The sequence below is a fragment of the Leptopilina boulardi genome, unplaced genomic scaffold, assembly GCF_019393585.1.
Source record: "Leptopilina boulardi isolate dan_hultmark-lab unplaced genomic scaffold, ZJU_Lbou_2.1 LbouV2_386, whole genome shotgun sequence".
In the NCBI taxonomy this organism is placed as follows: domain Eukaryota; kingdom Metazoa; phylum Arthropoda; class Insecta; order Hymenoptera; family Figitidae; genus Leptopilina; species Leptopilina boulardi.
In genome coordinates, this window is record NW_026137958.1 from 337,702 (window position 1) to 357,644 (window position 19,943).

The 19,943-nt window shown below is 30.2% G+C and overlaps 1 protein-coding gene across 7 annotated transcripts in view; it reads left to right on the forward strand.

Annotated features, from left to right (window-relative positions):
- LOC127288432 (cell adhesion molecule Dscam2-like) overlaps nucleotides 1–19,943 on the forward strand; it is a 155,297-nt gene that overhangs the window by 131,375 nt on the left and 3,979 nt on the right. For 2 of the 7 annotated variants that reach the window (XM_051315866.1, XM_051315867.1), the window contains exons 10-24: nucleotides 1,765–1,926; nucleotides 5,704–6,036; nucleotides 10,130–10,435; nucleotides 12,632–12,931; nucleotides 13,492–13,623; nucleotides 13,877–14,016; nucleotides 14,233–14,396; nucleotides 14,488–14,702; nucleotides 14,829–15,416; nucleotides 15,524–15,793; nucleotides 15,851–16,305; nucleotides 16,367–16,640; nucleotides 16,746–16,940; nucleotides 17,344–17,498; nucleotides 19,308–19,533. In XM_051315866.1, coding sequence (XP_051171823.1) covers nucleotides 1,765–1,926; nucleotides 5,704–6,036; nucleotides 10,130–10,435; nucleotides 12,632–12,931; nucleotides 13,492–13,623; nucleotides 13,877–14,016; nucleotides 14,233–14,396; nucleotides 14,488–14,702; nucleotides 14,829–15,416; nucleotides 15,524–15,793; nucleotides 15,851–16,305; nucleotides 16,367–16,640; nucleotides 16,746–16,940; nucleotides 17,344–17,498; nucleotides 19,308–19,533 — 3,915 coding nt within the window. Of the gene's footprint in view, nucleotides 1–1,764; nucleotides 1,927–2,205; nucleotides 2,488–5,703; nucleotides 6,037–10,129; nucleotides 10,436–12,631; nucleotides 12,932–13,491; nucleotides 13,624–13,876; nucleotides 14,017–14,232; nucleotides 14,397–14,487; nucleotides 14,703–14,828; nucleotides 15,417–15,523; nucleotides 15,794–15,850; nucleotides 16,306–16,366; nucleotides 16,641–16,745; nucleotides 16,941–17,343; nucleotides 17,499–19,307; nucleotides 19,534–19,943 lie in introns of all 7 variants that reach the window. The other 5 variants (XM_051315871.1, XM_051315868.1, XM_051315869.1 and 2 more) reach the window with 5 other exon arrangements.

Consider the following 19,943-nt stretch of genomic DNA (forward strand, 5'->3'; position numbering starts at 1 on the left):
AGAATTAAGTAGTATAACTAAATTTAAATCAGACAAAAAATTTTCAAATAGAATTATTTTTAAATTTAAGTAGTAAAGGACAATTTTAGTCAGACGAAACGCATGAAAATAAGAATTTCTTTAATTTAAGTAGTAAAAGCCAATAATAGTCAGACAAAACGTAATAAAATAATTTCTTTAACTTTTAAGTAGTAGAAGACGATTTTAGTCAAACAAAACATTTTAGAATAAAAATTTAGTAGTGTAAGTCAATATTAGTTAGATTTATTACTTTTTTAACATTAGAAAAAGATCATTATAATCAGAAAAACGATTTATAATAGGAATCTCTTTATTTTAGGTAGTACAAGACTTTTTTGGTCAGACAGAACGTTATAAAAAAGAATTTAATTTTATTTAAGTAGTAGATGATACTTTTAGTCAGACTAAATGAAAATTTCTTTAATTTAAGTAGTCAAAGACAATTTTAGTTAGACAAAAAATTTTAGAATAGAAATTTAGTAGTTCAAGCTATATTTATAGTTAGACTTATTATTTAATTATCAGTAGAAAAATACAGTTACAGTCAGACAAAAAATTTTCAAATAGAGTTATTTTTAAATTTAAGTAGTAAAAGACAATTTTAGTCAGACAAAACGCATAAAAATAGGACTTTTTTAATTGAAGTAGTAGATGACAATTTTAGTCAGACGAGACGTATTAATATAATTTATTTCATTTAAGTAGTGATAGATGATTTTAGTCAGACGAAAAATTATAAAACAGGATTGAATTTAATTTAAGTAGTAGAAGCCAATTTTAGTCAGGCAAAACTTTTTCAAAGCGGAATTTAGTAGTGTAACTAAATTTTAGTCAGACTTATAATATATTTTACAGCAGAAAAATAATGTTTTAGTCAGGCGAAACGTTTTAAAATATCAATTTCTTTAATTTAAGTAGTAGAAGGCAATTTTAGTCAGACTTATAATGTATTTTACAATAGAAAAATAATGTTTTAGTCAGGCGAAACGTTTTAAAATTGTCTTTTACTTAAGTAGTAGAAGACAGTTTTAATAAGACAAAACATTGTTTACCAAATACTTAAACACCTCTCTTTTAAATTACGATTTCTTATATAATTTTGTCAATTACTTCAATTTGTAATATTAAAGTAAATTATGAATTTATCCACTACACTAACGAAATGTTAAATCTATTTCCAAATTAATGTTTAATTTTTTAATATTATAAATGTCAAATTACGGAAAACCGCATATAGAATAACTGAAACTTTATTTATATACATCTCAGGCTGACAAGTGATCGTTGAACTCAACTGCTGAATTAATGAATATTATTAGATGAAAAATAAATGAAGAAATCGAGCTCCAAGTAAAACGGGTCATTGACCTCAGAAAATATAGTAAAAAAAAAAAATTATTATTTTTTACTAAATTAAATTTAGAGATTAAAATCTTGATTATTTAGAAAGAGAAAAACTTGTTAAATTCAAATTATAAGAAAAATTAGTTCCATATTCTTTTTTGGTTGAAAAAAAAGATGCGGTTTTTTTTTTATTAAGTTCAAATTGAATACAACGGCAATCAGATAAAGGGGGGGGGGTTGAAAAATATAGCTACTCACAGTTAAAGTTTTTCCTAGTTATTCGAGATGCCGTAAAACGAATTGAAAAGTTTGTTCGAGCAACACTACTCTATATATATATATATAGTTTTCTCTCTCGTTCAACGCGTAATCGAATTCGTCTTACTTGACTTTTCGCAGACGGCCAAGTTCTTCCGACTAGTCGGCGGCAGCAAGTTTCACGTAATGGTACTTTGGTCCTTCAAAATGTGGACAGCAGCACCGATCAAGGCGAATACAAGTGTACCGCCAAAAATAAACAAGGACGATCAAGTTCAAAAACTGTACAAATTGACGTTAAAGGTAAATAATAAACCAATTTTTAAAATTCGAAATCTAATTTTCAATTTTCTAATAAAAACAAAACAAATGTTATTAACAAATTACAGATGTTTATTAAAAAAAAAATATTTTTTATTTTTTTAACAATATTTTTATCCAAAGGAATAAAAAAAAAAGGAGAAACGATTTTTCAACATTGATTGCGTCACCATCCACTACGGAAAAAGAAAAGCAAGAGGATTTAAACTTGATTTGTATTATTGAGAATAATAAGTTTGGCAATTTGTTGTAATTTTGCAGTACCACCAAAAATAAATCCATTTAACTTTCCCGCGGATGTTCAAGCTGGAGCAAGAGTGCACGTGACTTGTGTTGTAAGCGAAGGTGATTCACCATTGAGGATAGTGTGGCTTAAAGATGGAGGTCCTTTGAATCCAAGAGCAGTGGACACACATCAAAGTGGCGAATTTGATCTCGCACTCAAGATTCATAGTGCCTCGCCCGAACATAATGGCAATTATACATGCGTCGCAAGTAACGATGCCGCTAATACTTCGCGCACTGAACGTTTAGAGGTTCACGGTACGAAATCAAGGGCTGCTTTTATTAATACCCAAATATCAAAATTTTTTTTTTAATATTCCAAATACGATATTAAAAAATTAAAAAAAAAAAGAAATTTCCAAACTTTTGTATTCATCATTTATTATTGAAATTTTCTTATTTATTTGTGAAAATAAAAAAAAAAAAGGGAAAAAATCAAAGCGGAAGAAAGAGCCGAAAACCGAAACGAAGAGCCCGAGGGTGATTTCATGTCGTGTGCTGTGCCGACAACCAAAAACCAGACATGTTTACTCTTTCCATCTCTCTCTTTCTCTCTCTCATAAAAAACTATGAATATCACAATTTTTTTTTTTCCAACAAACACAGATACACTGACATTTATATATCGTACCATTATGTTTGTTCTCGAGTTCTGAATTATTTCCAAACGAGGAGTATTGCCTCATCTAATACCCTGAGGCTTGAGACATACCAGTCAACGTCTCCAAAAATAAAACAACAGGAATAAAAAAAAAAAAAAAAAAAGAAGAAGAAGAAGGAAAAAAAATTACTCTCTTTGTTCTTGTTGATAAACGAAGGTTTAGGCATCGCTGGAAACAAGTTTCATTTTTCAGGTGTCAAATTCATTTCAACACGCATACAAATTTTAATACACAATCCTACCAAATATTTTTTGTAATTTATTTTCTTCTATTTAGAAAAATTTATGAATTTTATAATTAATAATAATTATAGAATTTAACATAAATTTATAAATATTTGGAAAAAAAATTATTTATATAGAAACAATTACATTTACATGATTTAAATTAACATGATTATACATTTTTTTTAGATACATACATTACAGGACACTGATGAATGCAGAACATAAAAGAAGTTGGAGAACGTCTACTGCATTATTTTTATTTTTCTTTAAAAAAGCGCTTAATGAGGCGTCTTTTACGGAAATTTTTACAAAAGCAATTTTAATTCACAAAGTTAATGCCTACAGTTGTTTATTTTTTCTCATATACATATTTTTCAGCTTGAATAAACATTTTTAATTAATATCGTTTATAAATTTTTAAGAGTTGTGTAAAAAAAACAGTACCGAAATCCTTAATACTGCAAGACGTCTGACTAAAAATTACTCTGACTACTGACAGACGAAATAAAAAAAATTATACTTATGTCTGACTGAAACTTATTTTTACTACTGACGAAAACTAAATAAGAGTTTTTACAGTTCAGTCTGACTATAACTTACTCGTACTACTAGAAATAAATTTATAAGAGTACAGTTTGTCTGACTAAAATTTACTGTTACTACTGAAACAAAAAATATATTTCTGTCTGACTAAAACCTGCTGTTACTACTGAAACAAAAAAATTATATTTATATCTGACTAAAACCTACTGTTACTACTGAAACAAAAAAATTATATTTATGCCTGACTAAAACCTACTGTTACTACTGAGACAAAAATGACAAAAAAATTTTGTCTGACTAAAACTTACTATTACTACTGCCGAAAAATAAATAAACGTTTTTACAGTTCAGTCTGACTATAACTTACTCGTACTACTAGAAATAAATTTATAAGAGTACAGTTTGTCTGACTAAAATCTACTATTACTACTGAAACAAAAAATTATATTTATGTCTGACTAAAACCTACTAGTACTACTGAACCAAAAAAATAATTTTATGTCTGACTAAAAACCTACTGTTACTACTGAAACAAAAAATTACATTTATGTCTGACTAAAACCTACTGTTACTACTGAATCAAAAAAATTATATTTATGTCTGACTAAAACATACTGTTACTACTGAGACAAAAATGACAAAAAAGTTCTGTCTGACTAAAACTTACTATTACTACTGCCGAAAAATAAATAAACGTTTTTACAGTTCAGTCTGACTATAACTTACTCGTACTACTAGAAATAAATTTATAAGAGTACAGTTTGTCTGACTAAAATCTACTATTACTACTGAAACAAAAAATTATATTTATGTCTGACTAAAACCTACTAGTACTACTGAACCAAAAAAATAATTTTATGTCTGACTAAAAACCTACTGTTACTACTGAAACAAAAAATTACATTTATGTCTGACTAAAACCTACTGTTACTACTGAATCAAAAAAATTATATTTATGTCTGACTAAAACATACTGTTACTACTGAGACAAAAATGACAAAAAAGTTCTGTCTGACTAAAACTTACTATTACTACTGGCACAAAAAAATTTAAAAACTATAATTAAGTCTGACTGAAACTTACTTTTACTACAATCGGAAAAGTAATAAGAGTTTTTACATTTCAATCTGACTATCACATTTGACTAATAATTATAACGCTTTATAGTACTGTCTGACTAAAACTTACTGTTACTACTGACAGAAGAAATAAAAAAATTATACTTATGTCTGACTATAACTTTTTAGTACTACTGAACCAAAAAAATAATTTTCTGTCTGACTAAAAACCTACTGTTACTAGTGAAACAAAAAATTACATTTATGTCTGACTAAAATCTACTGTTACTACTAACATAAAAATTATAACGCTTTATTGTACTGTCTGACTAAAACTTACTCTTACTACTGACAGAAGAAATAAAAAAAATTATACTTACGTCTGACTAAAACTTACTAATACTACTGAAACAAAAAAATAAATTTATGTCTGACTAAAACCTACTGTTACTACTGAAACCAAAAAAGATATTTATGCCTGACTAAAACCTACAGTTACTACTGATAAAAAATTGTGAGTTTTCCACAGTCCTAATCTACTATTACTACTAAAACGAAAATTATAAGTTTCTACAGTTCTGTCTGACTAAAACGTACTCTTACTACTGGCACAAAAAATTTAATTATATTTCTGCCTGACTGAAATTTACTTTTACTACTCACAGTCAAATTTTGCGAATTAAATAGTTATTTTAACCACTAATAGTAAAATTACAAGAATTTTTATTTTTCCGTCTGAGTGAAACTAATTTCTTCCACTTGTACTAAATTTCATATTAAACATTATTTTCCAAGTAGAATTTTTCCAACTAATCTAATTCAAATGATACACAATAAATCATTTTCACAAGATTGTGACACAAATACCGAATTATTTTTCTCAACAAAGAATGAAAAACAGGAAGGAAATTGCTGCTCATATACAAATAGTTTTTGAATTTTGAAATTATCTCACACATTCGACCTTTATTTTGTACGTTTCAGTTCCGCCCAAGATTGCCGAATTTAGTTTTAACAAGGACCTTCAGGAAGGTGTTCGCTCACAGGTGACATGCATGATAGAGAAGGGTGATCCGCCATTCACGATTTTGTGGTCGAAGGACGGTGAATCAATCTCTAATTCTAATTTCGGTCCCTCTGGGATGTTGCCCAATTCGAAAGTGGGTCAAAATACTGGTTTAAGAGTCACCAGCATCGATGCTCATTCCAGTACAATTGTTATTGAACGAGTCACAGCTGCTCACACAGGAAACTATACATGTGTGGCTCGCAATTCAGTGGCAGAGGTTTTTAGGACTGCCGAATTAATCGTTCGTGGTAAAGTAATATCCGCGATCAAAAACAAAAAAAAAAAAAAAAAAAAAACTTCAAGCTGGGCTGTTCACGATTTTCGCACTTTTTCACCTCTGTCGTTACTGCTGCGTCTCCCAGGAGAGAGCATGAGCGAGCAAAAAAAAAAAAAGGATTTTTATTTTTTAAAAAAAACCGCACCAAATGCACATTCGCAAAAGCACAAAGCAATATGCACTCTTTTCAAAACACTTGATTCTCTTCATTATATTATTATTATTATTATTTCATAATTATATCAATTTGATAATTTTAAATTAACTGTGTTTATATTTATTTTATGTCTAATTTGTAAGAAATTCTATTCTACAATTAATTGATATGAAAATTATGTCAATATAATTTATATAGAAATAGAATATTGGATAATTTTAATTACATATGTATGACAATTTCTAATGAAAGGAATCAAGCGACGCACTAATATAAGCACAGCGCACAACAAACACATATATTGCTTTCGTATATATATATTTCAATTTTCCGCATTTAATCCGAATTTAACCAATTCCAAATCCGTAATCAATATCTCAAGCATATCCAAATATATATATATGTATATTGTACCAAACCGCAACATTAATTTTCCTCTCTTGAAATTGTAACTTTTATGGAAAGCCAACACACCAGAAAAAAGCTGCTGACCACCACTATAAACTTCAATTGAGTTTGAAAGCTTTTATATCTACTGTGTCAGCTTCGAATCATAAAAGTTACTTTATTCCTTAACAAAAAGCACAACAATTTCAACAAGTGTACAAATAAACAATTTTTATTTTACTTTTAACAATTTTATTAATTCTTTTTTTCAAAAGAATATTATTTGTATTTTTTTTTTTATTTAATATTCTCTTTGTTTTTAATATTTTTATTATTTTTCATTTTTTTTAATTATTTTCTTAATGTAGACGCTCTCCGTTGATAAAATGTTAAATCGGAAAATTCCTTTATTTTCATAAAATTTAATTTTTAATCAATTGTTCACGCATTGAAAAAATTTGCTGTGGCAGCGAATTATTTGCCATTATGTTATTAATTACACGGAAAAAAAAGAATCGCTTAAAGATGCTGTAGAATCTTTCAAAATTAGTAAACACTGATAATTTTTTTGCTAGGACAACAAAAAAGTTTGCTGTGATGAGCATAATTTTTAAAAATGTCCCAAACTTTTTTGACCTCACAGCAAATTTGTTCGCTGTCCCTATATTAGCTAACATAATTTGATGTGGCAGCAAATTTGTTCGCTGTCCCTATATTAGCTAACATAATTTGATGTGGCAGCAAATAGTTCGCTGCCACAGCAAACTTTATCTACAAGTGTACATTTTTTAAATATTGGTAAAATTAACCAATGTTTGCTTTCCTACACGCATTGAAAAAATTTACTGTGACAGCGAATTATTTGCTGCCACATCAAATTACGTTAGCCAATATAGGGACAGCGAACAAATTTGCTGTGGGATCAAAAAAAGTTTGCTGTGATAGTAAATTTTTAGAAATTAAGACTGATATTGTTTATCATAGCAAACTTTTTCGCTGTCATAGCAAAAAAATTTAGCTGTAGTTACTAATTTTGATAGATCTGATAGTAAACATCAGTTAGCATCTGTAAGCAATTCCTTTTTTCTGTGTTTAATAATAAACAAAAATGTGAATTTTTAGCTTTAAGATTAATAAAATAATATTTCACATAAGTTCACGGAAAAAAAGAAATTGCTTACAGATGCTCACTGATTTTTGCTATCGGATCTATTAAAATTAGTAACCACAGCTAAATTTTTTGCTATGACAACGAAAAAGTTTTATGTGATAAACAATATCAGTGTTAATTTTTAAAATTTTACTGTCAAACTTTTTTGACCCCACAGCAAATTTGTTCGCTGTCCCTATATTAGCTAATATAATTTGATGTTGCAGCAAATAGTTCGCTGCCACAGTAAACTTTATCTACAAGTGTACATTTTTTAAATATTGGTAAAATTAACCAATGTTTGCTTTCCTACACGCATTGAAAAAATTTACTGTGGCAGCGAATTATTTGCTGTCACATCAAATTACGTTAGTCAATATAGGGACAGCGAACAAATTTGCTGTGGGATCAAAAAAAGTTTCCTGTGATAGTAAATTTTTAAAAATTAAGACTGATATTGTTTATCATAGCAAACTTTTTCGCTGTCATAGCAAAAAAATTTAGCTGTAGTTACTAATTTTGATAGATCTGTTAGTAAACATCAGTTAGAATCTGTAAGCAATTTCTTTTTTTCTGTGTTTAATAATAAACAAAAATGTGCATTTTTAGCTTTAAGATTAATAAAATAATATTTCACATAAGTTCATGGAAAAAAAGAAATTGCTTACAGATGCTCACTGATTTTTGCTATCGGATCTATTAAAATTAGTAACCACAGCTAAATTTTTGGCTATGACAACGAAAAAGTTTGCTGTGATAAACAATATCAGTGTTTATTTTTAAAAGTTTACTGTAAAACTTTTTTGACCACACAGCAAATTTGGTTGCTGTCTCTATATCACTCGCAAAAAAATCTTTATCATGAACAGCGATATGTTTCACTAAATCAGCAAAATTTTTTTCTACTCTAAAGAAATATATCACTGTTTGCAAAGAAACTTATCGCTTTTCCAGACAACAATTTTTTTCCATGTAGCTAACGTAATTTGCTGTGACAGCAAATAGTTCATTTCCCCAATTAAGAAATCTTTTTCAAAATAAATTTTTTGACAAAATATTAATAAACTCTGTCAACGATTCTTTATATTATTTTTCAGTTCTCAAAATTTTTACTCAATCAAGTATTTTTTGGAAAAAAAAATGTGAAATCACAAGTTGCATGAAATTTTCGAAAAAGAGTTATTTTATTCTACTGGTGTTAGAATAAAATTTTATCAACGGGAGGCGTCGAAATATATATATATATTTAAATGAAGACAAAACAAAATATAATTAAATTTGTGTTGCAATTAAAATAATGTCAAATCTCTCATTAGGATATGAGAACAATTAATCCTGTCCTCTCGCCCTTTCACGTTTCGCATGACACAATACCAGCACTCAAAACTCTCACTAGCATTATATTCACAACTCTTGGATGTCGGCATTATTATTTTGTCGTCTGGGCACTGATTTTCACGGAAACTCGCACTCTATCACGACGGCTAATTGGTAAAAATGTCCGCACAGCACTAATATGTCACGCTATCGATTATTTTATTTTATTTTTTTTTATTTTATTATTAAATTTATCACCTGGCACATATTTCTATTAATTTGTTCTGTTACACGTGAGCTACATGTGTACGGTACAAGGCACATATTTTTGCACATTATATACAACTGTAATAAAAAAAATACAACTTTTTTTTAAAAAACATATTTCATTTACGAATTGACAACATTCAAATTTACAACATCCTATAAAATTGTCAATTTAAATTATAAAATATGTTTTTTTTTTTTGAAAAAAAGGAAAAATTATAATTTTTCTACTTTAGAGAATAAAAATAAAAAAAAGTTGCCACTTTGCATAACGATCTTCCATCCCATTATTTTTGTGGGTGAGCTTCTTCTCGTAAATTAAATTTGTTAAGCTTTATCTATTTAAATTATACTTGAAGACTAACTTTTTCTTTTCTTTGCGACGATTTTCTTTTTTTAAAAAAAGGGAGAGAAAATAATTATAATGAAAAAAAAATGCAATTTATTTTTTTTTGCCTCTTGCCTTTTGCCCTGATAAAGAAAAAAAATGAAAAGATCAGATTTATATTGAAAAGTGTTGTAAAGAATCTAAATTGTATTTCAATTAACGTCACTTCTTTTCAAGATCATCACGTTAAGATTCTCGACACTTTGGACATTTCGTTTAAAGTCACAACATTTCCGCTCTAGATTTTCTACTTTTCTACTAATTGCACTCTCTGATCTTTTCAAAGTAGTTTGACCCGTAAGTTTTTGCTACGAGGGTTAAATTAAAAAAGAAAAAAAAAAAAATTTCTCTAATGAAGACAAAAAAAAATACATTTTTTCTTTCATCCCAATATATAGTTCCACCGAGATGGGTGATGGAACCTCAGGATGTTCATGCACCTGAAGGTATGTCACGATTGACATTACACTGTCACGCTGATGGATTTCCACCACCAACTGTAACATGGCGAAGGGGTGCTGGAAAGGGACCGGGAAATTATCACGATATTTTGAATCATGAACATACTCAAGATCTCAGTATGCATTCAAATGGCTCTTTAGTTTTTGGAAGAGTACAAGAGGGACATGAAGGTTATTATCTTTGCGAGGCTGTTAATGGAATTGGAGCTGGTTTAAGCAAATTGGTTCATCTCACCGTCAACGGTAAAAAAAATCAAATTTTACATTTAATATTTCATGTTACAAATATTCATTTCAAAAATTTGTTTAAAAAAAAAATAGAAAATAGGTTGCCATAGTAACAGTTGCTATAGTAACGGTTGTCATGGAAATGGTTGCCATGGTAACGGTTGCTATAAAAACAGTTGTCATGGAAACGGTTGCTATTGAAACAGTTGTCAAGGAAACGGTTGCTATGGCCCTATGGAAGCGGTTGCCATGGTAACGGTTGCTATAGAAACAGTTGCTATGGAAACAGTTGTCATGGAAACGGTTGCTATGGAAACAGTTGTCAAGGAAACGGTTATTATGATAAAAGATGTCAAGGAAATGGTTGCTATGGCCCTATGGAAGCGGTTGACATGGTAACGGTTGCTATGGAAACAGTTGTCATGGAATCGGTTGCTATGGAAACAGTTGTCATGGAAACGGTTACTGTGGAAACAGTTGTCAAAGAAACGGTTGCTATGGAAAAAGTTGTCAAGGAAATGGTTGCTATGGCCATATGGAAGCGGTTGCCTTAGTAACGATTGCTATTGAAACAGTTGTCATGGAAACGGTTGCTATGGAAACAGTTGTCATGGAAACGGTTGCTATTGAAGCAGTTGCTATGGAAACAGTTGTCATGGAAACGGTTGCTATGGAAACAGTTGTCAGGGAAATGGTTACTATGGCCCTATGGAAGCGGTTGCCATGGTAACGGTTGCTATTGAAACAGTTGCTATGGAAACAGTTGTCATGGAAACGGTTGCTATGGAAACAGTTGTCAGGGAAATGGTTACTATGGCCCTATGGAAGCGGTTGCCATGGTAACGGTTGCTATTGAAACAGTTGCTATGGAAACAGTTGTCATGGAAACGGTTGCTATGGAAACAGTTGTCATGGAAACGGTTGCTATGGAAACAGTTGTCAAGGAAACGGTTGCTATGGAAACAGTTGTCAAGGAAACGGTTGCTATGGAAAAAGTTGTCAAGAAAATGGTTGCTATGGCCCTTTGAAAGCGGTTGCCATGGTAACGGTTGCTATTGAAACAGTTGTCATGGTAACAATTGTCATGGAAACGGTTGCTGTGGAAACAGTTGTCAAGGAAACGGTTACTATGGAAATGGTTGCTGTGGTAATAGTTGTCATGGAAACTGTTTTATGGTTTACATGGTAACGGATGCTATTGAAACAGTTAGAATGGAAAAGGTTGCTCTGGTTCCATGGAAACGGCTGCTTTTGAAACAGCTGTCATGGAAACAGTTGCTATGGAAACGGTTGCTCTAGTAATAGTTGTCATGGAAACGGCTGCTATTGAAACATCTGTCATGAAAACAGTTGCTATGGAAACGGTTGCTGTGGCAACAGTTGTCATGGAAACTGTTTTATGGTTTACATGGTAACGGATGCTATTGAAACAGTTGGAATGGAAAGGGTTTCTATGGTAATAGTTGTCATGGAAATGGTTGCTATGGTTTCCATGGTAACGGATGCTATTGAAACAGTTGTCATGGAAACAGTTGCTATAGAAACGATTGCTATGGTTTCCATTGTAACGGCTGCTATTGAAACAGTTGCTTGGGAAACGGTTGCTATGGTTTCTATGGTAATGGCTGCTAATGAAACAGTTGTCATAGAAACGGTTGTTATTGAAACAGCTGTCATGGAAACGGATGCTATGACCCTATGGAAACGGTTGTCATGGAAATGGTTCCTATGGTAACTGTTATCGTGGCAACCCTACGAATGTACGACGGATAGACGGACGGCAAAGCTAATTTATAAGGTTTTCAAACCAAAGCCACGAAACCCCAAAAATTAATTTCAAAAAACGAATTGAAAAAATTATCAATTTCAACAATAACAAAAGAGAGAAATTCATAACTTAGCAACTTTTTAAATTGTAAACTTTGAAACATTGTATTTCCATATACCTTTTTAAAAGTCAGCTATCTTGATAGCTCTTTATAACGTTTTTCACTTCTTGAAATCTACTTAAAGAATCTGAAAGACCCGAGAAAACGGGCAGAAAAAGAAGAAAACAAAACAAGTTTTGAACTTCTCTCCTTTTTTTCTCTCTCTCTCTCTTTTTCTTTCTTTTCTCTTTGAGAGATCGAGACAATTATCATGCAAAATTATTTTAATACAGTCGTATCAAAATTCATGGCGTATAAAGTTTTAAGCAATATTGGTTTGTAGCACCGGCGCATTTTAAAGAGAAGCACAAGAATCAGACGGCACGCTTTGGGTCAAATGCTTCATTGAGATGCGACGCGAAGGGTGATCATCCTCTAAAAATTGTCTGGAGAAAAGCTGGATCACTCCTTGATCCTGCTGTCTCGGATTATCGTTATACGGTAAAAGAGCTCAACACCACGGACGGTGCAGTGAGCATTCTTGAACTTATCGGCACAACACGAGAAGATAGCGGTCGATATTTTTGCATGGCATCAAATGCTTATGGCCGTGACGAAATGACGATGCATCTTTACATTCAAGGTACAACCGCATCTTTTTTCTTATTTTTTTTTTTTATATATCTCATGCATTTTAATTGACGGAGAATTTTCAAAGGAGTGAAAATTCACTTCTACTATTCATTGATAAAGTTTGAAAAAAAAAAACTTTGAAATTGGTTTTTACTGATTGAATTAAAAAAATAAAATTTAAATATTTAATCTAATTTGAATTGTCGTTTGTTAATTAATTAATAATTATTATTAGTGGATTTTTCAAACCTTTTAGATGTCTTCATAAGATGAACATTCAGAACTTTCCCTCGATATCTGTAACATAAAAAAACGTGATTTAGAATTTTTTATACTAAAATTATAATATTTTGAAAAAATAAATTTCTTTTCCATAAACGATTGTAATTTTAAAAAAACAATTCATGTGCTAAAAATTTTTAATTATTTCTTCTTTTTCGTTCATTAATATTTTTTTTGAAAATTAAGACACAATTAGAACAAAATTCTGAAAATCCAATGCTTGGAAAAATGATGAAAAATGGGAGAAACAAAATCTTTTTTAAAAAGATATGTCTTTATTAATTGCAGAGCCACCTGACTTTCCGAAAAATTTACGGGTTACCGAAAAAGGCAGTAGATTCATTAAACTTGGATGGACCACCAGCCAAGATGGCAATAGTCCAATCACTAAGTACATCATTGAATATAAAATTGAGACTGGTAATTTAATTTTCCTCATATTAGTTTCATATTGTAATTTAATTTATTTTAAAGAAAAGGGTATTTAAAACAAATTATTTTAAAAAAAAGGATATTTAAAAAAAAAATTTATTTAAAAAAAGAATTTATTAAAAGAACAGAATTTATTTTTTTTAAAATTATTTTCAAAAAAAGAGTTTATTTTCACGTAATTCATTGTATTATATATATAGCATTTATTGTATAGCGATAAATTGTTTTTTATCGCTTTCAGATGTATGGCATGATCATACTTTTCACACAAACGTTCCTGGAAATGAAGCTCAAGGACATATAAATGGTTTACGACCAGCGGTTACTTATCAGTTTAGAGTCTTTGCGGAAAATGATCTTGGAAGGAGTCAAGCTAGTGATGTGAGTTTATCATTATATATATATAGTCCTATTTTTATCATCCCTAAAAAAAAATTTATTTGAGTCAAATGGTATTTGTTTCAAATACAGAAATTATTGATCCAAATAAAAATTATTTGGTTCCAGTAAATATTTATTTGCTAATAGTCAAGTAACCGATTATTCGATTGAAATAAATTTTGAAATTACTGTTTTCTTTTTATTTTTTAAAATTAGGTAATGGATGCAACGACAGAAGGAGAAAAACCTGGAGGTCCTGCCAGGAACCTAAAAGTAGATCCTGTTAGTTCAACAGAAGTAAAAGTTACGTGGGATCCTCCTGATCATGATTTATGGAATGGTGAAATATTGGGCTATCATGTAGGATTTAAAGAATACAGGTATAAATCAAATTTATCAAAAGAAAAATAAATTACTTTTTTCTATATTTAAAAATGAAATGAAAAAAAGAACTCCTATCAATGCTTTTAGATTATCAGCAGAGCAATATAAATACAGAACAGTGGAGGGTCGAATATCATCAGCAAGTCTAGCATTGGGCTTAGCTAGAACTTCAATGCCCAGCCGATCGTGTCACTTGCCGGGACTTAAAAAATTCACTCGATACAGTATTGTAGTTCAAGCTTTCAATGCACTCGGTCAAGGACCATTGTCACCGGAAGTTGTTGCAACAACACTTGAAGATGGTAAGTTATAAAAAAAGAAATTTTTACCCTCTAACCTTTTACTACAATAGCAAAAATTTTAATATATTTAAATCTTTAGCGATAATTTTTATTTCCTCAAATAATTAAATAAATTTAAAAATACAGTTCCAAGTAGCCCACCTCAGGATATACGATGTACCGCTCTCTCATCACAATCATTACAAGTATCATGGGAATCGCCGCCCGATTCGAGTTTAAATGGAATTTTAAAGGGCTATAAAGTAATATGGGAGAATATGGATATTCTAACAGAAACAACAAGATTGGAAACAAAATTAACAACAGCATTAACAGTGGTGATAAATAATTTAGAGAAACATGCAAATTATTCTGTACAAATATCGGGTTACACAAGAGCAGGCGATGGTGTTGCATCGAGTCCTATTTTTTGTGTAACGGAAGAAGATTTACCAGAAGTGCCTGCGGGCATTAAAGCTGTTGCTAGTTCAAGCAATTCGATCATAGTATCTTGGCAACCACCGCTAAGGAGCAATGGTGTTATTACATCTTACAGCGTTCATGTTCATGGACCGGAAGGAAAGTGGTTGCGTCGAGCTTTACCATCACATCAAACGAGCTATCAGGCTGACAATCTCACCAAGAGAATTCAATATGAGTGTAGTATAGCTGCTACAACTTCAGTTGGAGAGGGGCCGAGAACACCATCCGTTACTGTTTCACCTTCCAGTGAAGGTTTGTGGTTCTTCATATAAAGAGGCACAACAAATTGATCTTAATTTTTAGAATTATAAATGATATTAAAATCAGCAAAAAAAGTAACAACAATTTATTTTTTTTAGTTCGAGCTGCTGTTTTCTCATTTGGAACAACTTTAGTGGTGCCTTGGAAGCAGGACGTAACATTACCATGTCAGAGTGTTGGAAAACCGGAACCATCAATAATCTGGAAACAGTGGGGTGAGATGGTGAAACCTTCAGCAAGAATCTCAATGCAACCTGATGGGTCATTACAGATAACGGATCTTCATCGTGAAGATAGCGGAAATTACACCTGTCTTGTTGAAAATCGACATGGTTCTGATCAAATCACACATCGTTTAACCGTCCAAGGTTTGTCATCAAATAATACAATTTTCAAAACAAGAAAAAAATTGCTTTTTTTTCCAGTTCCACCAGCTGCACCACTTTTACACGCTACAAGCTCAACGAGTAATTCCATTAATGTACAATGGAAAAATGGAGACGATGGTGGTGCACCAATACGTGGCTATATTCTTCATTATAAACGTGAATTCGGTGAATGGGAGGAAGTTCGAGTATCGCATAAAATAAATAGTCATCTTTTATCCCAACTTTGGTGTGGTACGGATTATCAAATTTATCTTACGGCTTACAATAGAATTGGTATGGGTTCACCAAGTGAAATTGTTAAATCAACGACTGAAGGTTCTAAGCCAGCAGATTCACCTGCCAGTGGCGATAGATTTATAACCGTTAATGTTTCATGGATTATTCTTCATTTACATATGTGGAACGATGGTGGTTGTCCAATAACATTTTTTGAACTCGAGTACAAAAGAAGTGGCGAAGAACTTTGGACACTTGTTTCTAATAATATTGACGTAAGTTGATATTTTTAAATTAAAAATTTTTTAACTTAATTCTCAAATACTTGTTTTTCAGGTACAAAAGACTTATACTCTTAGTGAATTACAATCAGGTACAAGTTACGAAGTTCGAGTTAGAGCTCATAATAATGCGGGTTCATCAGTTGCTGAATATAAAATAACAACACTACAACCTCACAGTAGTTCAACTGTACCTGCAATCGAAATTGATCATTTTATTCCACAGCATCCACCAGTTTATTCTGATATGAAACTTATTTTACCATTAGTTTTAAGTTCATTTGCAGTTATTGCTGCTGCTGGAGCTGTATTTTATTGCTTCAGAAAACGTAAGTTCTTTTGCAAAAAAAAAATTAAATTCCTCTTTTTATTTTCATTATTTTTAAAATATTGCCAAAAAAAATTAATTTATGTAATAAAAATTTACTTGCTAGTATTGTTTGCAAGTAATATTTGTAATTCAGGGCCTTTGATGGGTGATTTGGGAAGTCTTCATGATGCGCAAACAGCAGCTGCCTTAGATAATAAACAAAATATGGAGCAACGTGAACAATATTATGCGACTGTACGAAAACCCCTTCGATCACCAATTCATGAAATGGGTACTCTTGAAAGGATACCAGGTGAAAGTAATAACTAATTAATTTATAAAGCTTCTATACTAAACTCAGAAACCTTCTCTAACTTCTTTAATTCAACACAGAAAATTAAAAGGCATTAAAATAAGCTGCAACGCTTATTATTTTAATCCATTTTGGTATTAAAATAAGCAAAATTGGATTAAAATAATAAGCGTTGCAGCTTATTTTAATGCCTTTTAATTTTCTGTGAATTTACCAATATCAAAATTTTGTTTAGAAAACATTTTTTTTTAATTTTGAACTTATAGAAGGTATTTGAAAATGCTGTTAAATTTTAATAATAATTTAAAATAAATTAAAAGTTTAAAAAAAAGATTATTTTTGCAGAAATCATTTTTTGTACTTAAATTTTAATTAATGGGAATTTTTTTTTTTTTTTTTTTGGTTACAGAGTACTCGGAAGATATTTATCCATATGCAACATTTCAATTGAAAGAAAGTGTACCTGCAGGTGGCGACAGTCGATGTGACTCTGCTGCCCCTCTACAAACATTTGTCTATCACGATCCTCGGTTATCAGCTGCTGATACACTACAGTTACGCGAGGTAATTGTTGAAAAAAAAAAAATTTCTTTTTTATCAGCAAGTGCTTGAAAAAATTTCGTAGTTGCATGTTTTTTTCTCATCAAAAATCAAGTCATAAAAATATAAATAAATAAATTATTATTGTATAAACAATTCACTTTTATACATCCATATTCAAGCAAACTTTTTCCATTTATTTATATATTTTCAGTTATTCATAAATCATGATTTTATTAAAATAAATAAAAGAAATTAAATTTAAAAAAAAACGATTGACTATTTTTTCATCAAATTAAATAAAATTGCACAAAATTAGATGCATGTTTTTTTTTTTAAATTAAAAAATGTTTTATATTTCCGCTTCGTTAAATTTGTAACACTTTAAATTAAAACTTAAAAATTAAAAAAAAATTAAAAATTAAAACTTTGAATTAAAAAAAAAAGTTATGTAATTTTTGAAATTACTTTCAAAATATTAAAACTAAAAATATTTTTTAATATTAATTACTTATTACTTTTCATCATAGAATTAAAAAATAATAATAATTCCGTGATTTGAATTTAAAACGAACGTTTCAAAGTATTGTAAATATTGTAAAAGATTCCATGAAAGTAAACAATGTTATCTTTGTACATTTCTTTATCTTTTGTGCAGACCTTCAATTAATAAAATGCTTTAAACATAATTTTAGTCAAAACTATTTTTAAAAAACAAATTATTTCGTTTGTAAATTGTATAAAAATAATTTTTTTTTTTCAAATATTTTATATCAAAAGTTGAAAATTTCAAATTGCGTAAAAATAAAAAAATTCGTTTAAATTGAAAATAAAAAGAAACTGAATGTGTAGTAATCTTAGAAAACATCCCTTTTTTGTCAAAAAAAAAAAAAAAAAAAAATTCACTTCTGGATGCAGAAAATGTAAGTAAATTATTGGATCTAATCTGGATCCAAAAAAGGTAATTATATTGAAAAAAAAAATTCGAATTAAAATCGAAAATTGTTCACAATGGACAAATAAATATCGAACTCATGGAACTTCTCGTGAAAAAAAAATGATTTCTTCAGGTATGTACCGTCGCGAAACGATCATTCGTGTCATTTCAAGACCAATAATAATAATAATAATAATAATTTACCCATCAATTATACATAGTTCTCATTATTATTATTTTTTTCATTTCACAAAATAGTTCGCTGTTTTGCGAGTAGATTAAAAAAAATCAATTACGACTCTAATAATTTATCTTACAGTAGCATTGCAACCAATCATTGCGCGACTGCTGGTCCCTCTTGCTTCCTTTTCGCAAATATTTATTCATTAACAACTGCATTTACACTGAATTAATTTTTATTCCAAAAAAAAAAATCTTAACTCGTATTGAAGAATAAAAAATTTTCTCATTTTTAAAAATAACTAATGAGAAAATAAAATTTTATTCTTTAAAAAATAGTAGTGGAGATTAGCATTTTGGAATAAATTTTTCTTCCCGGTGATAGCTTATATTAGTAATGAGATCAAATGAGAGAGGTACTCTCCCCACTCTTAGCGAGTTGAGAATTATTTTCCCTGATTGGAGGAGCAAATAAGAAGAGTGGGAGACGCGACGGAGTGGGGGAGACAAATTTCTACTTTTGTCTCTTTCACTCTCATTGCCCCCCCACTTTACTTGTTCCTTGCCAAGGGGGATTATAATTATTTTTAAATCTCTAAATGAGAATTACTGAGTGTAAACGCAGTCTATTAGAAAATTAATTTGTTGTTCAATCAGTCATTAACTCTCGAATACGTTTAATATCATTCCAATCAATAAATTCCGTCTGATTGCAGTCGGATTGCAACCGGTACACTAAGGTGCGCGGAGGTCGTTCATCCTCTGCACCATTGCATAAATCGCACAAGACCCATCAGGGAAAGTCCGAGTCGGAGGAATACGACACCCTGGGCTCGGACAGCGACACGGAAGTCGGGACCAGCAGCCGAACTGAGTCTTCCAATCACCTCGTCGATTCGCATCTTTCGACCTCCGTAGCTGCGGCTGACGCGCGTGTTCACAGTAACGCTTTCATTTTTTTTTTTTTTTTTCGTTTTTTTAAATCAAAAGTTTTTTTCTATTCAATTCCCTCACGGAGAAAAATGGATTCGATGAATTTTTAGCGAGAATCTATATTTAAAAAAAAAAAATATTATTTTTAATTCCCATTTTAGCCAGAAATTTCGCACTGTCAGAATTTATTTTGACAATAATTATACTGCATCTTTTATGGTTTTTCATCATTCAGTGCCTGGAAATAATGAGAACATTTAATAAATGAAAATTTACAATTTCTGTTAGCTAAAAAATTTTTTACCCCAAATTTTTAAATCAGAATTTCCATTTTTCTCCAGGATAATTATTTATTATATAATTAAATAATAGCATAAAAATAGATTTTAAATCCTAATACCTTAGAAATTAATTAGATG